Below are 25,855 nucleotides of genomic sequence, written 5' to 3' on the forward strand. Positions count from 1 at the left end.
TGTGCCTAATTAAACGTATAGTAGGCCTACACACAAAGTATACGGTACTCTTCGCCACACCCGGTTTAACTATTTCTCTCTGTTATTCTCATTTCCATTATCTACGCATATTCATTTCATATTGTATTACAATTTTAAGACCTAAGAAGCTTAAGTCCTCATGGACTTCTCAATGGATGCCTACCCTATAATAACTGGTAATTTATAATTAATACAAATTACATTAAGTAATACTTTTAGTGGATGTTAATAATAATTTACAATATTCTGAACACCCTTAATTTGCATATTTCAGCTAATGTGCATATGTTCCCAAGGTGTGAACGAGTTGTGATTTGTGGAATTTCATATAGATTTTTGGGTCTTCTTTCTCTTCTGTGTTTACTTTTATCGAAATTGGTGAATGGTTATTTTGACTTTATGAACCAGTGTAGTAGACATTTTTGGACCTGTATTTTACTTTTTTTCCAGAAACTAATTAATGGTTTGAGTAACTATTACCGTTGTATTATCTTAGCAGACTCTTGTATTCATTGCTTCTTGCAATATGCTATTTACTTTTACAGAAACTGATTTCTACAACTCATCATTGAACACAGACATAACTCAAGAGTGAAATCGATTGCACACGGTGTATTATTTTGTTTTCTTAACTAAATTGTGTGACGTGGGGATACCTAATTTTAAATTGGTATCTTTACTTTAAACAAAAGTAAATTTTACGAGTAGTTTTGACTATTTGCCTCATTAAACTGCTTATACAAATCAGTGTTTAGGCCTACGTCCGGTCCATATGGTGGTGTTGTTTTAGCAGATTCGACTATTCACCAAGTTTTACCTTTGTCACAACCGGCCAACGGATCGAATTTCTTCATTCATAACAGAAATATATATTATAGAATAGAACCAGTTATTTTAACAGTAAAACATATCAATCATTGTCGCAGTATTACGTTTTACATATCTAGATTATCAAATTCCTCGATGCCAAGATTTTACTTTGCAAAATTCGGTAGCGAACGTTGTGGTCTGATATTCGTGTTTTCTTCATTCCAATAATTAATTTAAAGCTATAGATTTCTTTCACGATTTCGAAACTTCAAACTTAGCATTATGTAAGTCATCGTTTTCAATAATATTTATTGTAAGATTTTTTTGCTTGACAATTTACATACAATAAAAGTAACAATTTTCTGCTATACATCCACATATATATATTTTATTATCATAGTAAACTTTCCTATCTTATTGCACTTTAGTAACTAAAACATAAAAAATAGTGTATTGTCACACCCCCGAACCCCCCACCCAGAATACACCCCCCTCTCCAATACAACCACCCCCACCCCACCCCCCTCCCAGCATTCTACCCCACCATAATTCTATAGATTATTTCTATATTTACACTAGATCGACATCGGAGAAAGTGCGTCACTATTACGTACGTCACTAATAATACTCGTTTTACGGTATACATGATTAGAATTTTTCTGTCGCTACTAACTTAATTTATACATATATTTAAGTAATAATATTGATTTTGTGAAACGAAAGGAAATGTTCCTACACATTCATCAAGGGGAAAACATAGCTGGGGAGATGGGAATTTCAATAATGTTGGACTTAGGACCTGGAACCATTCACTGTAATACATCAGACACTCGTCATCACCTTGCAATGATTGTTGGGCTGGTGCTATAAAAATACAACGATTGGTTGTCTAATTTTGTTTACAGGGACTGAAGTACCACACGATCCAGAATAATGTATTTCTACTAAGGATAATACACAGAGTAAACTCAATAGTTTTGTTTGTTTTAACAAATATTAAAAATAATATATTGCATAAAATGATTTTAGGGAATTACAAATAACAAATATTCCCCTCTTTCAATATCATCTGAGTAACAACATACAACCATACATTTATTAAATACAGTATTTACAATTTATAGATATTTTATATATTTGTATTATTTGTTATAATAAACAAGGAAATGTATTGAAACATACTCTAAATATATTATATTGTTTCAAAATGTGACGATTGACCCCATTTTTATTTTTATTCTTTCTTTCATTCATTTCAACAACATCAGGAATCATTATTGTAATCCTGAAAATATTAGTCTGTGCTGGGCTGTGGTGAGTCTATTGTTAATTTTAGCAAACAACATTAAACATAGAAATACTTAAGAGTTTTTAAGGATTCAAGATGGCTATAAGTTGGATGGAATGTTTCAGCATTATCTAACTTTCTTTAGATTGTTTTTGATTTGAATGATAATGACGGTGCCAACTCCTGAAACAAAATAACAAATGGAACATGTAAAATTAAATTGTGAATGATATTATTGTATTGTTAGTAAGCGAGTTATCAATGTAAAGCTCTGTCTACACTATCAAACTAGTTTGACAAAAAAATTGTGATGTGCCCAACTATGGTAGTGATATGACATCATCATGTCCATATATGGGCATATCACATTTTTTTGTCACATAAAGTTTGATAGAGTAGACAGAGCTTAAGTTAGTCATCAACAGTAGTCTATTGTTACTTATCGTTAGTCAGTAATCGTTAGTTGTTAGTTTTTCAGTGTTAGTTTTTGTCATTGTCCATTCATATTTGGTTTCAATTGGTTAGTCAGTTTGTATGATTAAGTGTGGGAAAACATTTATTTAAATTAGAGCTAACAATGATCTTATTAGTGTTGTTTCAGACACAAATTGAAACATACCTCATTTAGTTCTGGAAATAGATCCAATATAACGGTATCTAGTAGAACGTATGAGAGTTGTTTGTTTAGCTTTGGGTACTGTAAAACATCAAACACCAGTTTGAAGCCGTCATGGAATTTATCTTTGCCTAGCAACCATGGTAGTACACCTAACAAACAAAATCAATTGTACAATATCACAAATAAAAATTTCTTTTGAATAATAAAAATTTTCTCCCGTTTAGGTATTTGCAGTGAAAAGATAAATAAGTTGTATTTTGTATTAGTAAATATTTATGCAAATTATAGCCATAAAACTACTATAACCAATCAGTTTTATAATTTCTATTACAAAAGAATAATGTGTCTTTTCAACAAGGTCAACAAGTTGATGAAATTTGACCTCATTACCCAAACGGTTTGTAAATGATAATAAGATGATGACAACAATACCTGGGAAGAAGTCCATCATTTGCTTAAATGTTTCATTTTTTCTCTCTAGTTCTTGTTCCTCTGTAAGTGGTGGGTCATCATCAAAAAACAAAGCATCTAAAAAAGAAAAAAATGAATTAATGTTTATTGTTTCTTATGACTGATAACAATTGATTGATTTAAATTGATTAGAAAGTTATCGATAAAAATTGATGGATAAAAATTGATTGAGAAGTTCCTGATTAAAATTAATTGGAAAGGTATTGATAACACTTCTTGATTGAGAAGTTATTGATTAAAGTTGATTGGAAAGTTATTGATAAAAATTGATGGATAAAATGATTGAGAAGTTATTGATTAAAATTGATTATAAATTTATTGATAACAATTGATGGATAAAAATGATTGAGAAGTTATTAATTAAAATTGATTGATAAAAATTTATTAACATTTATTAAAATGGTTTTGTAAATATATATACTTTAAATCCACTGCAAATGAATACTACTAGAAATACATTTTAAGTACAAACTTACCTTTGAGCAGATGGATAATTTTTTCCATTTGTTCTTCACTTTTAACTTGGTCAAGTTTCATGCCCAGGTAACTGTTATGAACACAATTGTAGAAAAAAGAACAAGAAGTTATGAAAAAATCTGGGTAGTACCAGATGATAAACAAGTGCCACGACATTTAAATAAGCATTTTTGCTAAACAGATGAGATGAGCACAAATGTTGAATAAATTAACCAGTCAGAAACTGTGTATAATATTATATTACTATTATATATTATAATATTTGGGCAAATGCAGAGGGTATGCTGTTTAATAGAGGTAACACAAGTCTATAATATGCGAATAGAAAACAGAAAACAAAACTAAAATAAACAGGATGACATATTATTTTTATATGCATTAAATTTGTGAAATAGCAGTTTATATATAACTTCAATGTTATGGACTTTTAACAAACTTCCATAGAGTATGTGTGTAAAAATAATTTTACACACATAAGCAGTGCATATTTAACATTTATGTAAATTAGCAAATCACCTGTCAATGAAAGCTTCTAAAAGATTTTTGAATATCTTTTGTAGAGTGACAAGACAATGATGTACTCTTGCTGGAACCTCAAACACAGAACGAGCTGGAAATAAAAAAACAAACAACAAAATAATCAAAATATTTCATTTTTTACCTTCTATAGATAACGGACAACTTTAGCGAGAATAATATTTTGGCAATGTATTTAGGATGTACATATGATTTCGGAACAATCGCTTGCCGTACAGTTGTTGAAATCATAAGTACATCCTAACGTTATAAAAATAATGATTCTCAGTAAAGTTGTGCTTTAAGGTAAAACTAGCATATATACTTAGACACAAGCAACTATTTATAATGTGTATGTTGTAATTTAATAATAATTTTTATGAAAGGCTATTAAATGAGTCTTACCTAGATACAAAATGTAATCAAATATGCCGTCCAAATGTAAAATATCTGCTTCTGGGTTTGAGCATTGTTGTAAGGTATCCTTGTCAGCGAGCATGTCTGCATTATTGCCAAACATTGTACCTGTCAACTAATTAAAAAAAAGATTATTGCCAGCCTATTGTGCTACTCCGTATTGTATAACCAATGGACAATGGACAATCCAATAAAGTAGAACAATTATATATAGTGTGCATAAGAAGTTGATTTTCAAAGGCGCTCAGACAACAACGTCACATGGCAAAAATTCTCAAGATGTTTACAGAAAGCTGAACATGCATTAGAGCATGTTAATTATCAATATTATTTGTAATGACATGTGATGCGACATTAACTAATCAAATTGCACGAATACAGTCAGGTGTCTTATAAATTAAAACAAGAAATCTTACTTTACTCTGCATGTCAGAAGCATTGGGTTCTGTCACTTCTGTTTTACTGAAATAAAAAAATATAGGCTCAAGTTAAAAGAAAAATTCAGAGTTATTCACATGGCCTGCATTGTGATGGTATATATGTATACGTTATTAAGTTATATAAGTTATAAGTTATTCACATGGCTAAGGTACTGTGACTATATTGCACCTTCAATGCTAGTGGATGAGCACAGACTATTGGGAGAATTTCAAATACATAGTTGAAAAACAACATTAAAAAGACCAAAGTTTAAAAAACAACTATATTATACAATATAACAAAATTGTTAGTACAGGTAAATAGAGAGTAATATTATACAGATATTGACTGCTTTGAGGTTAAATATAAGATTTGACATACCCCAAAGGGATTGATATTTTGTTTGAGGGAATATATATTTCTCGAGAACATAATATCATTCCCGAGTGGATGTCAAATCTTATATTTTACCGATATAAAAGGCGATATATATATATTATATATTATCATTATATCGAGTACATACATTATCAATAAATTTAAATAGAAATATTTACATATTAATTAGCATATATAAATATATTCAGTAAAAAGACATTAAAGATACACAAAAATAGCAATATAAACACAGAAAATATTCATTCTTTGATATGAAAGCATAGGTCCCCATTTAGAGTCTGCTTTAAAATCTAGGTTTAGTGGTCTTAGTAGCTTTGGTCGCTAATTAGAATACTTTTTTATTATGTTTACATCCACAAACTGTTCTTTACTTAAACTTCTATTAAAATGATGAGACATTACTTTTTTTTTCCAGTAATTGAAGGTGAGCAGAATTCATGCTTTTATGGTTTACATACAGTGCTAGTCTTTCATTCTTTTCTCAGAATGAACATCCCTCAATTGGAAATGGAACAATCCTAATACTTATTATGCAAATATGGAAACAAAATGGATGTTGGGTGATAAAGGTAGACACTTATGAACTATACAATTACATGCAATCTAATCTAATCACAAAATAGCAACACTGTTTTACAACACCAAACATTCAAAAGTACAAATTTTATTTATTTTTTTTAGTTTTGAAAGGAGGTGTAAACATGTAAGGCTATCAGTTTATTAAGAAGGCCCTTTCAATTCTTTATACAGTTTGATTTTATATTATAAACATTTTAAATATTATTTTATAATATATAGTTTAGAAGTTTGTTTATTATCTGTCAAAAGATTTCAGAGAGAGAATCTGTCAAAAGATTTCAGAGAGAGAATGTACTACCGTATCTGATACCAAGCATTTTTATGAGCTGGTAAATGTGTTATAAGTAAGGAAAGCTTTAATTTTATAATAATTTCTTGCAAAAAGAAAGAAAAACTGTGGAATATGTGGATACAACATTATACATATTACATTTAATAAATGCATGAGTGTGTTTTTTGCTTTTGGTTTATAGTGGATAAAATCAAAATAAACAAATTAACTAAATTATTTCAAAAATTAATTTAGGCAAAACAGAAAAGTCTGGAATAATAATATTAAATTATTTTTAAAATACCATTAACTATACCCGCTTGAATATACCATTATAAAATAATACTATTGCACTACATTTCACTGAAGCTTATAACTGTGCAGTCGATAAGAAGGAAACATAGTTAGCTGACAAAAACTGGTAATTTCTCGCATGAGTATTGAGGGCTGTATTCAAGCGAATACAGAATACTGTTCTGATATATTTCATTTCAAAAATTGAAAAATATTATAAGGCAAGGCAAAAGTGGTTAGTTAAGACATACAATTAAAATATATACAAACTATGGTGAAAATTATTATTAAGGACATTGCCAACAATTGAGTTTACCCCATAAACTGGCCAAATAAACCACGTAGGGCTTTAAAAGCCTCTAAATTCTGAAACGGTTTCTGTTTCCTTCAGTGTCCAGAGGCAATTAAAATAATAAGAGTAAATAATGTTTAAAAATTAAATTAATATTAATGAAAAAACAAAAATGATATTTAAATAAAAAATGATTTATTTATATTTGTAAATAAATCATTTTGTTGCAGCACTAGTGAATTATTACAAATTTAAATATTAATAATTAATGAAAAATGATATTATTGTAACAAAATGATTATTAAAAAAAATGTTCGGTTTATATTTTTCTCTATCTATAGTATTTGTATAAACACAAAATAAAATTGTTAAGGAATGAGGGATGAAAATAAAATCATTAAGAATAAAATATATGCAGTTTCATTTATATACATTAATTGTTTTCAAATAAAAACAACACTATATTAAACTAACACCACAAATTTAGCAGGCTACTCTTGACGGGTTTAACTATTTGGATTTAAGGCTACAGGTATGACAAGCCATCAGGTTTATTAACAAAATATTGGCTTGCTATCAAAATAACACTTTTTCTTCCTTAAAATAATTTTACCTCACAGATTAAGAGAGAGAGATGCTTTTATAATTTTCACTGACACTAAATTATATTATTATATTAATATTTCATGCAATGCCAGACTGGCCATTAATGCATTTCAAATCATTTTCGTGTTGAGTCACCTGCTAAATTTATCTATAACTAAACAGCAAGTAAAACAAACACCTGATAATGCCATATTTAAATTTCTCATTCTAATTTGCATGCCTATTTGCATAAAATATTATAACATAACTTCATTATTTATTGATAATAACATATTGACAAACATTATACAAGGGGGTGACATGCAAATAATGATTCACAAAGGAAACAGAGGACGAGAGTCGGAGGGAACATTACTAATAAATATGAATATTTTTGACATGAAAAGATTATTTTTTTGCAGTATTTTCACCAGTGTAAAAATTGTGGTGGAGTTATTCAAATTTCTGGAAAATTTTGTTTATGGTTATAAAATAGGCATATTATGTTTTCATATTTAACTATAAAATAAGATTTAAAACAATTAATTATGAAAGATAAGTGTTAGAAGCTTACCTTGGTTTTGGCTTTGGGGCTTCTACAGAGTTTAGAAATGATTGTAGAAATGCCTCTAGATGTTGTCCTTTCTAAAACAATAAAACAAACATCATAATTATTCTGAAATACTTTGAGTTTTTCTATAAAATAGTAGAGTATCATAAAAAAATAAACCATACCTCTTTCATTAGCCTTTGAGGTACAGACTTTACCATCCTCCCTGAAACCGAAACACAACAGAATTTAATGAATAAAGCCTTTAAAAAAGACTTAATTAAATTACCCATACTCCAAATTTCACTCAAATTGAAGGAGGTTTTGTAAATTGAAGGGTTTAACTCATTGAGATGGAATGACTATGGAAAAGAAATAACATAATAGACAGTTTAACGTGTGTGTGCATTTGATGACAACTAAAGGTAAAGATATAAAACAACTATTTCTCCTTTATACTTTCACATCTAATAGTGATACTGAACAGATATACAATACAAACTGTATAACACCATATAAAGTGAAATTAATTTGAAAACTTACCCAGATTAACGTCACTAAGGAATTTAGTGACAAATTCGGTGCCTGGAGTAAGGAAACTATGAAGGAGTCCACTACCACGTAACACTGGTTTGGTTAAAAGGTTCTGAAAAAAAATAAGAAAGATGCAATATGCTGATTGAATTCAATCCTTTACGATGTAACACTGGTTTGGTTAAAAGGTTCTGAAAAAAAATAAGAAAGATGCAATATGCTGATTGAATTCAATCCTTTACGATGTAACACTGGTTTGGTTAAAAGGTTCTGAAAAAATAATAAGAAAGATGCAATATGCTGATTGAATTCAATCTTTTACGATGTAACACTGGTTTGGTTAAAAGGTTCTGAAAAAAAATAAGAAAGATGCAATATGCTGATTGAATTCAATCCTTTACGATGTAACACTGGTTTGGTTAAAAGGTTCTGAAAAAAAATAAGAAAGATGCAATATGCTGATTGAATTCAATCCTTTACGATGTAACACTGGTTTGGTTAAAAGGTTCTGAAAAAAAATAAGAAAGATGCAATATGCTGATTGAATTCAATCCTTTACGATGTAACACTGGTTTGGTTAAAAGGTTCTGAAAAAAAATAAGAAAGATGCAATATGCTGATTGAATTCAATCCTTTACGATGTAACACTGGTTTGGTTAAAAGGTTCTGAAAAAAAATAAGAAAGATGCAATATGCTGATTGAATTCAATCCTTTACGATGTAACACTGGTTTGGTTAAAAGGTTCTGAAAAAAAATAAGAAAGATGCAATATGCTGATTGAATTCAATCCTTTACGATGTAACACTGGTTTGGTTAAAAGGTTCTGAAAAAAAATAAGAAAGATGCAATATGCTGATTGAATTCAATCCTTTACGATGTAACACTGGTTTGGTTAAAAGGTTCTGAAAAAAAATAAGAAAGATGCAATATGCTGATTGAATTCAATCCTTTACGATGTAACACTGGTTTGGTTAAAAGGTTCTGAAAAAAAATAAGAAAGATGCAATATGCTGATTGAATTCAATCCTTTACGATGTAACACTGGTTTGGTTAAAAGGTTCTGAAAAAAAATAAGAAAGATGCAATATGCTGATTGAATTCAATCCTTTACGATGTAACACTGGTTTGGTTAAAAGGTTCTGAAAAAAAATAAGAAAGATGCAATATGCTGATTGAATTCAATCCTTTACGATGTAACACTGGTTTGGTTAAAAGGTTCTGAAAAAAAATAAGAAAGATGCAATATGCTGATTGAATTCAATCCTTTACGATGTAACACTGGTTTGGTTAAAAGGTTCTGAAAAAAAATAAGAAAGATGCAATATGCTGATTGAATTCAATCCTTTACGATGTAACACTGGTTTGGTTAAAAGGTTCTGAAAAAAAATAAGAAAGATGCAATATGCTGATTGAATTCAATCCTTTACGATGTAACACTGGTTTGGTTAAAAGGTTCTGAAAAAAAATAAGAAAGATGCAATATGCTGATTGAATTCAATCCTTTACGATGTAACACTGGTTTGGTTAAAAGGTTCTGAAAAAAAATAAGAAAGATGCAATATGCTGATTGAATTCAATCCTTTACGATGTAACACTGGTTTGGTTAAAAGGTTCTGAAAAAAAATAAGAAAGATGCAATATGCTGATTGAATTCAATCCTTTACGATGTAACACTGGTTTGGTTAAAAGGTTCTGAAAAAAAATAAGAAAGATGCAATATGCTGATTGAATTCAATCCTTTACGATGTAACACTGGTTTGGTTAAAAGGTTCTGAAAAAAAATAAGAAAGATGCAATATGCTGATTGAATTCAATCCTTTACGATGTAACACTGGTTTGGTTAAAAGGTTCTGAAAAAAAATAAGAAAGATGCAATATGCTGATTGAATTCAATCCTTTACGATGTAACACTGGTTTGGTTAAAAGGTTCTGAAAAAAAATAAGAAAGATGCAATATGCTGATTGAATTCAATCTTTTACGATGTAACACTGGTTTGGTTAAAAGGTTCTGAAAAAGACAGGACACGTGCATTATGTTGATTGAGTTAAATAATTAGAAAAGTAAAATGTTTAAATTGAAAAGAAAAATAGAAATTGACTTTGAGTGGAGTTGTGGCTTGGTGGTTATGATGCTTGGCTACCAATCCAATGTCAGGATTTTTTCTAATGACAATTTGCAACTCCACTCGAAACAGGATTTAAGAAGGGCAATTTGCCTAAATATATTTAAAAAAATAAAAATTACCTGTAGATACTTTTCAAAGCAGTTTCTCTTAGAATCAATAAACTCTTTCGATTTGTTACCAAATGGTCTCTTAGTTGGCAAGGGAACGTCATCAAACTCCCCTCCTATATAAACAAAGTAACACTTATAAACCATCTAATTTCAATTGGTAAATGTATACATACAGTTATTTTCTTTTTACTATTCAATTTTACTATTTAAATGGTAGTATCTTCAATCAGGAAAACTAAAGAAAAAAGTCCTACCGTGAAATTCCTTTAGTTTGCTATCAAGAACATAGAACTCCTGATAACGTCTAGAAAGATATAATATATATTCATTGTTTACATAAAAATGAAGGAAGTGAAATGAATAGAACTATGATTACACTTATGATACCATGTCTAAAAGATACTTTAAGATAGTCAGGGCACAGTAAAGTGAATCATTGTCACATCCATCACAGAATGGGGTATTGTTGTGTAGCCAAATGTCTAGGTTTAATTTTTTGCAAGAATTATTTGGGGACGGCAATTATCCAGAATAGAACACAAATTTACCTTTGTACTTCCCAGGATGTCTCACGCCCCTGTTCAGCCTGGATGTCAATTCTCTTAACATTGATAATGTACACATACACATCTTTATTTCCTTCTGTTAGTATGGTTAGGCCTGGGATCTCAATACGCCAGGCTGTCAGGTCTCTGTTAGGTGAGGCAACACTCTCTGGCAGGCATGCCTCATCATCTGAAGACTGTAGATCTAAAGTCTCCAGGCCTTGGTTCAGCTGGATAAGACATATAAAAGTGGGAATATCTTTAAAGGTCTATATTTTAATGCAGTAATGTATGATGCTGCAAGTATAGAAATGACGATTGTTAAGAGGGACAGACGGAAAAGACGTCATTTACCAGGTGAGACAGTAATCTTTGGCTTTTCTGCTACATGGTGTACTTGCACTGGACTGACGTTACATACCTAAATGTAATGCAAGTTTTTCTGGCTGCAAAATACCCAGATGTTAAGTTATGATTAAAGGGTCTTTCACACCTGTTACGGCATGAATCAAATCGAACAACAATGTTTCGTTTTCATACAGCTACGTGCATATCAATTATGACATGAATACGAAACACTTGCGTTCGCTTTACTGGCCCGAAACCGTGCAGGTGTGAAAGACCCTTTACCAATGCATTATGCAGTGATTCCTAAATCAATGCAATAATACAGTTAATTGTTTATATATTTTATTCTCTATTTTGTTAATATCAAAAATTATTTTCCTCATAAGGAATTACAAAGATCATTGACTTACACTAAGTTGACTTCCCTCTGGTTCTACTGGCATTCCTTGATCAGCGTTATTACTACGAAACACTCCCTTTAACTTGCTACCAATCTTGTTAATCAATGCTTCATTTGAACGCCTGATGTTGGCCCTACCAAAAAAAAAACCCCAATTATTTCAAAAGAGAAATAACCTTCAAGATGACAGTCAAGAGTTGCATTTGATGGACAGACAGACAGACTGACTGAACAGATTTAAAAGTGCACAAGATGGAAAAGAAACATAATACATGTATAATACATAAAACAATATTTAAAACAGGACAATTTTCAATATACAGTCAACTCTCCCAATACCAGACACCTTTGGGCTTGCCAAATATATCTGGTTTATTCTATCAACACCCTTGGATTCACCTATGTGTACGTCAACTCTACCAATACTAGACACCTTTGGGCTTGCCAAATATATCTGGTTTTCTGGAAATTCTGGTATTCGGAATGTGTTTTAATGGTAAAAATAAATTTTGACCATTTGAAATTTGAGAGAAGTATGGGAGAGTTACTGGTTTTTAGAGTGCCAGGTATGGGGAGAGTTAACTGTACTAATACGAACACACTAGGAGACAGACAGACAAACTGACAGATTTGGTAGCATTTCACTAAACTACAAAGAAAGTAACAATCCCCAAATGTATGACCACAAGCTGTCTAGAAACAGATCATTTCATAAAAAAACAAAGCGACTAGAGATGGATACAAAATAGCTTCCTATTAAAATTAAGAGTAAACATACTATATAAAAAATAATATATAAAAAAAAATTTAAAAATTTGAAGAATTTGTACAAATAATTTACTGCAAAGACAGACTATCTCAAATAATGTAAAAACTTTCTACAATACCGCCAAACCTCATGGGAACAACAACATTATGGCAACACATAAAAAACATTTTAAAAAAAGTTTAAAGGCAATCAATGCATGATAAATGAAGATAATTTGAGCTAGAGGTGGTGGGGGGGGGGGGGGAGGAGAGGGATGTGTATAGTTACCTGGATGGTGTGGCTGGTAGGGGCAAGGAAAGGTCCTCTGATGATAAACTAAATCAAAATGTATTATTATTTCATCATTTATCTATTTAATTAATTAACAAGACAACAGGGAATGTTCAATCCATTATTTTAACCTTAATGTCACTTTATATGTGTCAAATCTACTCCCTAAAATAGCATACAGTATTATGTTGAAGAAATTAAAGGCGGATATAAGGTTATATTTATTGAGTGCAAATAGCCATTAAATCATCAAAAGACCTAATCATAATTTTTTTAAATCTTTTAAGATTCATCATTTAAGTACAATTTGAAATGAAGTGAATTAAAGTGGAAATATTTGTTGACACTACAGTACGGCTAATCCCTTTTCAGGGGACAATCCTTCTAGAGGGAACACTCAGAAACACATACTTTGATGATGACCGCTGTAATGACTTCTGAAGTCGCTCACCACAGATTCGTGTATAATGCTGTATAAAGTAAAAGATAAATTGTTAAATTGAGGGTGATTTTTGCATGAAAGGGTTGACAACTCGGTGTGTGTAAACACCATATGATAACATCAATATCAATAATTTTCTTGTTATATTGTATATAAATTATAGCAAAAATGAACACTAAAATCTTATTATTTATTACATGAAAATAAAACAAATTGTTCATTGTCTGATAATTATTTAAATGTTATGTAACTTACCGCATCACTCTGATAAAACAAAGGCAAGAAAACAGTCTCCAAAACAACATAAGCCTGGCCATAAGCTCTGTAAAAACCATATATACTTCAGATACAAGAAACGCCATACCATACTTCATACTACATACTCTTAATAATATCCTGGATTTATATAGCGCCTAATGTTGTGAAACATTATTACTTCATTATTATTATACCCCTATTACCGTCCAACACACTGTACCACACGCCCCTATAAAGAGTATTATTTGGTTTAATAGCTTGCATGTTTTTACCTGAAAAGAGCAGTATTTGCTGGTCTCAATTTCATAACATCTTCATATGGCCCACTAATAACTAAAAGAATAAGATTTTATTACTAGCCATTTAAATTCTTATTATTATTTTTCTTTACTTATTTACTATTTTTAACATTGTGGATGTATTTTAACTGCAGTGTATTAACAAAGATTTTCTGATTTTTATTTTTAGACCAATATAAGATGAATTGAATTGACTTGAATTTATCTAATCTATCGCTAAAATATAGAGTAGTATTATATTTCAAGCATACAATCACCAGATTCAAGCAAGTCAACTGGCCAAGCAGTTAAGGCAGGGGCACCGTTTACCGTACCTAAAGAGTCAACAATATCGGAGAGGGTTCAAGGCCGACTCTCTCCTAGTTCTGGTGATGGAAAAGGTCTTCTGAGATAAGGACTACAAACCGTTGGTCCAGGGTACACAGAACCCAGTTCATTGTTCAAGACGAGTAGAGGATTACCCCAATGAACTGGTTCACAAAATAGCCCCTGTATCAGGGGGATTACCACCTATCTGATAGGAGAGTGATTAATTTACTATTGGTAATCCTTGGCCCCATGTGCCTAAAGACATACAAAAAAAAATAATAAAAAAACAATTTTTTATCATCACGATCACCAAAATACTACTACAACTTACTCTGTTTAAGTTCTTGTTCAATGTCCTCACCAAATGAGATCCTATCACTGGCATCTGGGGCTATGAACATGTGGTATGTGTCTTTTGCTTCTTTGTGGAGGACTTGAATCTGATTCTGGGTCAGGTCAGAGTTCATTATACGACGGTTGAATTCCTCTGATAATAAATAAAGATTTATGAATGACAAATGATGTCTGTGTAATTCTGATAATTAATGTTACGAAAATTATGATAAATGATGTTAAAAAAATAAAATAAAATTATAATTTTAATTTTTAATTTTCTTTTTAACTTTTTACAACTCACCAACACCAAGGCAAAAGTTGAGAATATGTAGAGCGCCCTCAGTTTTCATGAATTTCACAAATTCATACAGTGTGTTGTCTTTATTGGAAAGTAGTTCAGATAAACCAGTGCGCAAAGGCTGAAAACAAAACGGCATTATTTAAACATCTTAATTTGTTTTAATTCAAATTTCACCAGAATACAAAACAGAGATATTAAAGCCAAGGAAAGATTTAAACACCTATGCTAGAAACCCAAAAAAGACAAATAAAAACAAAATTACGATCTAGAATTACAGCATCTACAACATCAAGCAATTGAAAACATTATCAAAATTGAAAAAAAATTGACCATAACTAAATGTATTATATATACAGTATTTACACTGTAGCATAATACTATAATATCTGTATGTAGGCCCTATGTACTTACTGATTGGATTGTTTTGCTGTTAGTTGCACAGAAAGCCTGCAGAATGAGAACAGGTTCGGTTGGAGGATCAGTTGATACTGCCATCTTCATAAAATGAATATTCATAGATTATGTTAATTAGGTATAATGTCAGGGAAATGTATTCTTGTACAACAATTGAATCTAAAGCGCTGTCTACACTATCAAACTTTATGTGACAAAAAATGTGATGTTTCCATATATGAACATGATGATGTCATATCACTACCGTATTTGGGAATATCACTACCATATATGGGCACATCACACTTTTTTGTCAAACTAGTTTGATAGTGTAGACGGAGCTTAAAATGGACCTGAAATGGATTTTCGATTTTTTTCATTTTAGAATGATGTTTTGGGGGCTATTAGGTGTTGCTAGAATGTATATTGTTACAAAATATAAATTCGCCCTATTGGGGAAAGCCCCATTTGAAAATCAAAAAAATTCGCGGGTGATGTCACTTTGCGAATATATTCCTATCCCTCCAATGGACAATTTGCAGTTTTTTGGCTATAACTCTTGAAATATATGGAGTATTTTCTAAAAAATGCTTGTGCTTTTGCAGAAACGTATTTAGAATTTTTTTAGATAAAATTATTACCGTATAAACGGTTATTCATCGAGTAAATGACGATTTAAAATCTCCAAATCAACGGTTTTTTTCTGGCAATCCAGACGTTAGCCTGGCAACGTTGTCCGGGATACAGCGCCGTGTGCAATGATGCGTATCCATATTTTTCCGTTCGTGTATTGTGTATATCGTTCGTAATTTATACTGCTAAAATGTGTTAGTTTCTTTAGTTTTTAGTTTAGCAGAATTAAATAAGTAATATGAGATGATAATTTATTTGTCACGAATCAGGCAGTTCGAAAACGAATTTGATTCATATTTTACTTTGGCTTGACAATGAGCAGCAAGTTGTTGATATCGCTTTGGATGCACATGAAACGGAGCCTCGCATATGGGTGGGTGGTGGATCGACTCTGCGCGCTGGGGCCTAGGTCTAGTAAAGGTTTGGGAGGTAGGCCTAGGCCTAGGCCTTCTAAATTCGGGTTTTAGAACAAACAAAGTACATTTTAGGGCACTATATTTCAACAACATTATATATTGAATAAATTAGTATTAGTGTCAACGCTTCGCGTATCTTTCCGGGCCGTCGATCATTCACAGACTATCGGGCGGCATATATACGCTCTCGATATCGTCGTGTGTATATGTGACTTCGTGAATATAGATGCTCCCGACGGCCGTTGAAATAGAATATTGCAATGGCGTGAGTAATTTTCGCTAATTTACCAAGGTATCTTAAAATTTCGTTTTTTCTCAAAATACTATACATTTTGTTTTTATTTGTATGGGCTTGTGTTAATTTGATACATTTAAATAACATTTGTGAATTTCTTGAAAATCGAAAGTCCATTTCAGGTCCATTTTAAGAGTACAAAATATACTCACTGGTTCTTCATCAAACAAAAGCTGTAGCAATAGATTCACAACATTCTAAAGGTAAAGAAATGATAAAGACATTTAATTTTTATTTTATAATTAAAAACTACAATTTTAAGCAGAAATAAACCACCAAATGAATACAAATGTTTTGGTTGTATCAAGTCTAGGTAGAGAACATATAAATTACTAGATTAGAACTCTTGTCTCGAATGTGGTCCTGATTTGGAGGGAGATATGCATAGTCAATAATTGAGAACTTTTGATGAATGTTTGTTAAGTTACAAAAGAAAAAAACTCACTGGATTCGCAAGAACATCCATTGCTGGTATAATAACAGAGCCTGCTAAAAGTTCCCGCAAGAAATTTTTTGTTCCTCTGTAAAACAAGAAATATTTCTTACAAAAAACGCTGCTCGACATTTTAAAATTAATCATTGTTCTTTCTTCAGATATACTTATGATTAATTATTAAAAAGATGTCTTTTAATCGCAAAAATACATACAAATTATGATTCACATGCCCATTTAAAAATGGTCAATTTTTGTGCTGTGTGTGTGTGTGTGTGACCTCAACCTGTTTGGTATGCAACTGAATACCCTCTAGAGACAACGTGACATCATGAAAATTCTTCCCAGTCTATTGATTCGCGTCAACCAATCAAAGGGCGAGAATCCAAAATCGTTCAACTGTGAGCCCTCATAGACTCTTTTTTTCCAGACGTTTTTTGGGTCCAGCAGATACTATAACTGCTGCTTGCTTTAGCTTATGATTGAGTAGTCCTCATGGGACATAGCTGGCTAGAGCAACAGCGTGAAAAAAAATTGAAAATACAGTATTTGGATTTTACAGAAACAATGCTTCATTTTGTTCATGACTGGACTATTCCACTTTCCTTTGCAGTGTCTTTTTAGACAATAATTTAATATTACAGTAGTCCATTCAGCTAATAACTCAGTTTATCCTGGTAAGTACTCACAAACAAAATTAAATTAAATATTTAAGTTAAACTTACTGACAGTTAATTGCATGTTTTGGAATAAGCATTGGGAAGATGGCATCGAGTAAATGGCGAACATATCGCAGTTCATAATCTCTACTTCTTGCAGCACAGTGAAGATTGGATCCATAGGCCTTCAGTATTTCCACATCAAAATTGTCATTTGAATTTACTAACAGAAAGAACAATATAAAGTTAAGCCCTGTCTACACTATCAAACTAGTTTGTGTGCCCAAATATGGTAGTGATATACTCAAATATGGTAGTGATATGACATCATCATGTCCATATATGGGCATATCACATTTTTGTTGTCACATTGTAGACAAGGCTTTAGAAACTGCAGTGATATGTTAAAATGAAATATATAGCAAGTTTACAAAAAAAAACAACTTACGTTTACGTTTTGTTCGTAGGATTAAATCAAGATGTGACAAGCCGTTCTTAACAAGCTTGTCAAGAATAAGTGTTGGTAGATCAACCTGTAAAATATGAATTTATATGATTTTAAAATTTAAAGTATTGTGAATATTGATACCTTTAATCGTAATAATCGTAATATTTTGGATTGTGCCGGCCACCAGTTTAAAACGACACCCCTTATAACGTGTAATCACTTATTATTATTACGTACAAAATAATGATACATCTTAATGTTTCACTTAAGAATTTCAATTCAAAGAAAATACCTTTTGTAAACGTTTAAGAAGTATTGCTGCTATATATCTAATGCCAGACCTCAGTTCATTCACAAATTCTTCATCTTTACTTATATCCCTGTAAATTCACAAATAATATTATTTAAAAAAAAATCTATTTTTAATTAGTTAAATAATGGATCCTAATATTTGGGATCCTTAAATACATACATTTTCCGTATTTGTTTTACAGTTTAACTTACATAAAGCCGTGTATACACTATCAAACTTAATGTGACCAAAAATGTGATGTGCCCATATATGGACATGATGATGTCATATAACTACCATATTTGGGCACATCACACTTTTTTGGTCAAACTTGTTTTTCATTATCATACTTACTTATACCAGGAGTAGACAAAATCTTTTAGTATCAATTCAAAGAGCTGAAATTGAAAGTAAAAAATATACAATATATAAATTATCATTGTTATTATTGAAAGAAATTTATTTCAACAATATTTTAAGGGGTGTCCATTCAGCCATTAGAGACCCTCACAAAAATACGATTTGACAAGACAATAACACACAACAATTAAATGATACACTACACTAGTGTCTTGGATAATCTATTTGTTTTTTATATTAAAATACCTTTGTATGAGGAAGAAAGTCAGGCTTTAATAATAACTTATTAACCGATATATCAGAAATCCCATAATTCTCCTGCCAGAAGGGAAACTTAATTGATACAAACCTCCGATAAAGCTTTATCAACTCTTTGTGGAATATATACATCTGTCCACGGCTGTGTTGATGATATGTCTACAAAATATCTGTATTTAATAAAATAAAAAAAACCATATAGTTATACTGTACCATGATTATTATTAATATTTTGTATATATATTTTTTTTTTTAAAAGAAAGATTTTTTTAATTTAAAAAAAAGTTATCATTCTCCAATAACTGACATAACATGACATAAAATAGTTTTTTTTACATAGGAAATATTAATGAGCTTTTGGTCTGGGAGGGTGGAAGACAAGATTAATCTTCATGTCCATATATATAAGCCCTGTATGCACCACTTCGTTCATCGTCAGGACCGTATTTAATAATCGTTTAATGTTCGCCCTTCTTCGACCGTTGAGAACTTGCTACCAATTCCTTAAAATATTTAAGAAAATGTTAGACTTAATAAATTGAGAAAAGTTTACCTATGTCGACAACACTGACTGTCTGTGCATATACCACAAGCATGTGCTTTAGATTTGAGTGACTTGTTTCCTGGAGTCTTCTTGCGCTCAAATGCAGCAATAAAGTTTGGTAAAACTGACACGTAGTTGAAGATAATGTAAAAGGAACCAATTCCAGCCAGAAACGCCCATGCCACAAACAAAATATGAAGGTAACTAAAATAAATAAAAGGAAAGAAAAACAATTATTGATTACTTTATTGATTGTGCTACATTGCATGCTTGCTATGTTAACAAGCAACAATGATTTTACCCCTTTTAAAATTTGGATAGTATATGATCACTTCCTCTAAATAGACGCTATGTTATTTAAGGTGGATAAATCAGTGAAATCTGAAAGGGTGAATAGAAAGAGTAGGCTAGGCTAGCTAGGCCTAGCTTCATTCGAGCTAATTATTTTTTAATTTAACCAAAATATACTAACCTATACAGAATAATACTAAGCACTAACAAAGATACAGATGCAACAGTGAAAGATGAGTGTTGTTTTGATAATTCAAGAATTTTACGAGCAGTAACTTCTCGATTTTTTACACCGGGATTCATTTTTTGACATTTAATTCGCCATTAAAATTGTGAGGGCGCTGTTCTTTATTCTTAGCCTTTAAAAAGTCGCTGTGCACACATAAACAAAAAAATATATATTTAAAATTTCATAAAAATTAATGTTTAAAATTTACATTGTTAGACAATTCTTAAACATTTAATAACATATATCTATCCATTACTATTATAATGATGATAGTCTTACTACCTATATTATCATACATTTTCATTTTGTTTTCCTACGGCCCCAAGTAACGACTGGATGACATATGTATCTGCAATATTTATTTCTCTCTCAATATCTCTCACCACACCACACAAGATAAGTGGTACAGTCGTCGTCGTGTAACCGGTGCTTGATTTCTCTCTTCAATAAAACTTACCAAAGTTTGTTTTCAAAGTAAACTTCTTGTAGTATCAACTGATTTTTAAAATGACTGCAAGGGACGAATCTGTGTGTTTTCTATTTGATGTTGACGGAACGTTAACAGCACCTAGACAGGTAAGTTAGTCAGTGTGGTAGGCCCACCATCATACAGACACGTATTGCACGCACATTGTGGCCTAGCCTAGCTTAGCTAGAGTATTAAAAAAATGTTGAACGGATGCAATAGAGATAAACATCTATTATATATGTCCCTTAATACAATAGTAATACCGTATTCAGATCACGTAGGCTACACTTTAAAATAATTAGTTAGGACAACAATTCACAAAAAAATTTACTAAATTACTAACCTTTAATACTTAAACAATGTTCTATAAAAATTATTATACCAGGTTAAAAATGTAAATATTAAAAACAGTAGTATACATAGTGCTTACAGCATAGATAGGCTAATTTGTAATTATTCAATAATAAACATTAACATCATGAATGCTGTTTTTTATTGAATGAATGGCTATTATTTTGTAAATAATTAAACTTCTTTGAAAAATATTAAATTAATATTTAAAAAATCTGATATTTTGAAGTTAAATAATTTATTTATACATACGAAAATGGTTGTTTATAAATTATAAATGTTTTCGTTTTTTTGTAGACACATTTTTTTGCAAGTAGGATTCTTATTAACTATCATAATTAACAGTATTTCTATTTCTCACATTATTTGTTGTGTAATAATTACTATTTTCTTTTTATTTCTATGAATCAAAATGACAATTAAATTATATCCTTGTTATCAATGAGATCATTTCTTATTATTTGTGCTAATTCATAAAATACTGGGAAATTATTTAGCAATTTCCCTAACAATTGTGCCTTATCATGCATGATAATCAGCTCTTGGATTTACTGCTGTATGACATGGCATTCATCAACCAATCAGAAGCCTCCATTTGGAGGTGTGTCAGATACAATAGATAATACTTTTCCTGATAATAGTTTTGTTTACTCATGAAGGCTTGTAAACAATACACTGTGTGTTGTTGCAATTCCTTACTTTTGAAGGTCAATAGGTCAATTCATGCCCTTTGACATTGGAAAAAATAATTCTGATAAGAAATAAAATCCATTTTTTAACAGAATGCAACACTCTAAACATTTTATAAACTAATATTTGTTTGTTTTCCCCACTTTATTTAAATATAGAGAATAACAAAAGAAATGGATGACTTCTTATGTGATCTACGCAAAAAAGTATCTGTGTGTCTGGTAGGAGGATCGGACCAAGACAAAATTTTAGAACAGTTAGGTGGTGAAGAGGCATTGAACCATTTTGACTATTTCTTTTCTGAAAATGGTCTAGTTGCTTACAAAAAAGGGGAACTTCTAGCTAGAGCGGTAAGAACTTAATCTTGGAGTAGCTCCGTGATGTAACCACTTGATTGTTATACCATGCAGATGTATTATTTCACTCTTTTGTCTTAGTCTTTGACTTTTATTCTTAAAATTAATGATTAGCAATATCTGAGTTTGTTTAATCTGATATAGCACCCATGTCTTTAGATTCGTCTTAGCAAGGCCATGTAAAAGTATCGTGGTTGGTAATTAAAAGCCTGAATAATATTTTGGCAGGGGGGCCAAACTTACACCCTCCACAGATACAAGTACACATGGTGTTATCTCTTATTAAGTATGCAATGAAGTATGTATTTCAACAAAAGAGTATTTTCAATAAAATGGGCATTACTAGGAGTACAGAAGATATATATTATTACACAATTTTCTTAAAGTTTTTTATATTTGTTTTTTATTTTTCAGAATATACAGAAGCACCTCGGAGAAGAACTTGTCCAAAGATTTATTAATTACGCCCTAGCATACTTGTCAAAATTAGAACTTCCAGTTAAAAGGTAATCCTCCCCCTCTCCAATCCGCTAAATTTTCTTTGTAATTAAGTTTTCTTATCCAAACACTGTTATGTTCCAAAATAAAATATTTCAAAATATCTTTTTTATTATTCAGAGGGACTTTCATTGAATTTCGTAGTGGTCTGATCAATGTGTGCCCAGTAGGTCGAAGCTGCAGCCAGGCAGAAAGAACGCAGTTTTTCGAGTTTGACCAGGTCAGTTTGGCCGTTTATCAAAAACAATTGATTATTGTTATTAAACTATACAGTAGATAGCTTTCGTATTTACACTTTAAATAATGTATGTGTTTTTATTTAAACAAAAAAAAAACAAATACAAAGTCCAATAATAAGCAAATCAAATAAAGCACATTTTTATTTCTATCAAAAGTAATAATAATATAATATTTATGTTTTGTATAGAAAAACAAAATTAGGGAAAATATGGTGTCGGCAATGAGGAAAGAGTTTGCAGATACTGACCTTATATTTGCTATTGGTAAGTGACAATTTAAAGATGTCATTTAAATCCCTATCTCAACCTATGTCCCCATAAATTATCAAAATGAATAACTTGTGAATAGAATGTCAAAGGTCACATATTTATTTAAATCAGATTTACCATAATAAAGACACCATATGTTGTATATACCAGCAGGTTATAACGTAAAACATATGTAGACATTTTTATGGTGTGTTTCAAAAGACAATTATATTTTTGTGTACATGCCTACATACAAAGGTTTGAAAAATACAATACAACAGTTTTCAAATATTAAATAAAGTTATTTTCTTGTTACCTAATAAGTGTTTTATTTAGACTTAATATGGAAACTATTGTAAACTATTTTTTTAATTGTCTATAGTTTTTCATTTGCATAATATTATTTTTGCAGGTGGTCAAATCAGTGTAGACGTGTTCCCAAAAGGCTGGGACAAAACCTATTGTTTAAACTATATAAAGGAATATAAGACAATAAGATTCTTTGGAGATAAAACAATGCCTGTAAGTATATATATACCAAGTGAAGCTTGAACGTTTACTGACTTTTTACTGACAAATTGCATAGATTTCCTATATTACAATTTCAATATCCCAATATTGAAACATAAGAGAACAATGCAGTACCTGCTTTCAGATATGAATATTCTCATTCATCCAGGTAGTATTAATTTTAGAAAGATATCAATCGCATTTACTAGACTTAATTGTTTAGTACAACGACTATCCCGTGACGGAGTTTAGGAGCTGTTAGTATTTAAAACATCTAGGAATTTTGTTGAATTGAAAGTTCCGGATAAGTGGTGACATAAGCCTCTACCTACTTTCATTGTCTTACTTCTATTAACTAAGTGCAGATCCAAGGGGTGGAGGAGCACTAAGGTCGCACATTCCCCTCTTTTTACAGCTAAAATTACATTATGAACTACTTTTTTTCTATTTGCTTAGAACTCCATACTTTCCAAAAATCCTTGATCCACACCTGAAAACAATACTATATTCCTGGAGGAGAAACTCCTTAGAACTTAAATGTTTTTCAACCACCGTTTTTTTTAATAGGGAGGAAATGACCATGAGATATTTGAAGACCCTAGAACAATTGGATACACAGTGACAAGTCCAGAAAATACAAGAAAACAAGTAACAGAAGTTTTAAACTCTCTATAAAGGCTGCAAATATGTTGCAATTTTAATTTAGTAGAGGCTAATATATGTCACTAATAATTGCACATGCCTTGAATCAGGTAATAATGGTGATTAGGATCTTTCATATTTAATCAGTGCTTTAAATATTTAATACCAATTATTAAAATTCCCTGTTTACAGTTCACATACCTCTAACATTTATCACTGGTTCTACTAAAATGTCGTTATTCTGGTACCCATCTTTGTATACCTCCTATGTAGCTCTGTTTGTACTAATAGAGGTTTTTATTGCACTGAAACCGATATTTGTTTTTTGTTTATAAAACAAAATGTATTCCTTACAGCAATAAACTAGTACTAGAATTAATTGCTAATTGATAAATGTTTTTATTCCATTGTAGTACAGTATTGTTTTTATTCCATTGTAGTACAGTATTGTTTTAATATGATTCCAGTTTTAGATATTTTATATTTTAAAGAATTAAATAAACTTCATAGCTGTTTTACAGTAAGTTTGATCCACATATTAAAACAAACAAAATTTTATTGAAATGGCTTCTCCTTCAAATAAGAGACAACAAGCTTAGATACACAGTACTGTAATTTTTTTTTATTTTATTTTTTATTTTATTTAATTTTCAGGCAAACATACATGACAACACAGCGGTGCAGCACCCTGAGGATTGCCATGAGTGCAAAGCACTATCGAGATGGCTCTCCATATACTGCACTAGAACATATAAGACAAACATATACACAAGATGCTCTACATAGACAAAGACTTATTATTAAGTCTTTGGGAGTGGAGTTGTAAATTGTCATGAGAAAAAAACCCTGACATATGACAGGACTTGAACCCAGGACCCTTAGATTGGTAGCCAAGCATCATAACCACCAAGCCACAGCTCCACTGTGGTGCTTCATCAACACACAGTATAATATGGTCTTATCTAAATATAGTTTTATTAACATAAATAAAACCAAAATTAGGATTTATTTTTTTCAAAGAGAAGAATCTATATTAAAATAAATTTAAAAACTATTTTTTTACAATTTGTCAGTCTTTTTATTCGTTTATTAGTTGAATTTGTTGTCCAAATTGTGCCTTTTAAGTGAACTGATTTAAATTATAAACAGCATTACTTGAAATGAATTACTGTATAACTTTTAACATGTTTCAATTTGTTTTAATATGTCTGTATTTATGAAGTATTAATTGTCAAAATGTACACAAAGAAGGTTCTAAGTTGAGTGTGCTATTTAGAATATTTTAAATAAAAGAATTCCAAAAAAATCAAATAATGTATTTAATTATCTAGTAATCAAGTGCTCATAACCTTCATATTTTCCACAAAAATCCATTAATAACTTTCCACTTGTACTTTCAATACCATGTATGTGATTACTACTTCTTGTGTTTGTGCTGAGATATGTGTCTGATCAAATTTTAATTGTATTAATCTATTAATTGTATTGTAAATTAGATTAACCAGAATTTAGCTCAGGTGTACAGTACAATTAGTGACCAAAT

General features: G+C 30.7%; 2 protein-coding genes across 3 annotated transcripts; one reads left to right on the forward strand and one right to left on the reverse strand.

The window, feature by feature from the left end:
- Positions 1–1,357: 1,357 nt before the first annotated feature.
- LOC140053743 (sorting nexin-14-like) lies at positions 1,358–20,404 on the reverse strand. Of its 2 annotated transcripts, XM_072098513.1 has the most exons (30): positions 20,261–20,404; positions 19,798–19,992; positions 19,336–19,414; positions 18,981–19,024; positions 18,627–18,714; positions 18,335–18,419; positions 17,953–18,109; positions 17,240–17,315; positions 16,947–16,991; positions 15,469–15,552; positions 15,058–15,175; positions 14,752–14,907; positions 14,085–14,145; positions 13,810–13,876; positions 13,524–13,582; positions 12,084–12,207; positions 11,329–11,555; positions 11,035–11,084; positions 10,790–10,893; positions 8,553–8,655; positions 8,195–8,235; positions 8,034–8,104; positions 6,899–6,967; positions 5,036–5,081; positions 4,608–4,734; positions 4,203–4,296; positions 3,686–3,756; positions 3,171–3,266; positions 2,739–2,887; positions 1,358–2,302 (listed from the first exon to the last, which is right to left on the reverse strand). In XM_072098513.1, the coding sequence occupies exons 1-30, from the start codon at positions 20,380–20,382 to the stop codon at positions 2,261–2,263; spliced, it is 2,850 nt and encodes a 949-aa protein (XP_071954614.1). In that variant the 5' UTR covers positions 20,383–20,404; the 3' UTR covers positions 1,358–2,260. The 2 variants fall into 2 exon arrangements, with proteins under 2 accessions (XP_071954614.1, XP_071954615.1); XM_072098514.1 differs by lacking the exon at positions 6,899–6,967.
- A 316-nt stretch (positions 20,405–20,720) lies between these two features.
- On the forward strand, positions 20,721–25,842 carry LOC140053875 (phosphomannomutase 2-like). Its single transcript, XM_072098612.1, has 7 exons — positions 20,721–20,884; positions 21,977–22,168; positions 22,589–22,680; positions 22,793–22,892; positions 23,100–23,175; positions 23,573–23,682; positions 24,238–25,842. The coding sequence occupies exons 1-7, from the start codon at positions 20,816–20,818 to the stop codon at positions 24,343–24,345; spliced, it is 747 nt and encodes a 248-aa protein (XP_071954713.1). The 5' UTR covers positions 20,721–20,815; the 3' UTR covers positions 24,346–25,842.
- Positions 25,843–25,855: the final 13 nt, after the last annotated feature.

The sequence above is a fragment of the Antedon mediterranea genome, chromosome 1, assembly GCF_964355755.1.
Source record: "Antedon mediterranea chromosome 1, ecAntMedi1.1, whole genome shotgun sequence".
Lineage (NCBI taxonomy): Eukaryota > Metazoa > Echinodermata > Crinoidea > Comatulida > Antedonidae > Antedon > Antedon mediterranea.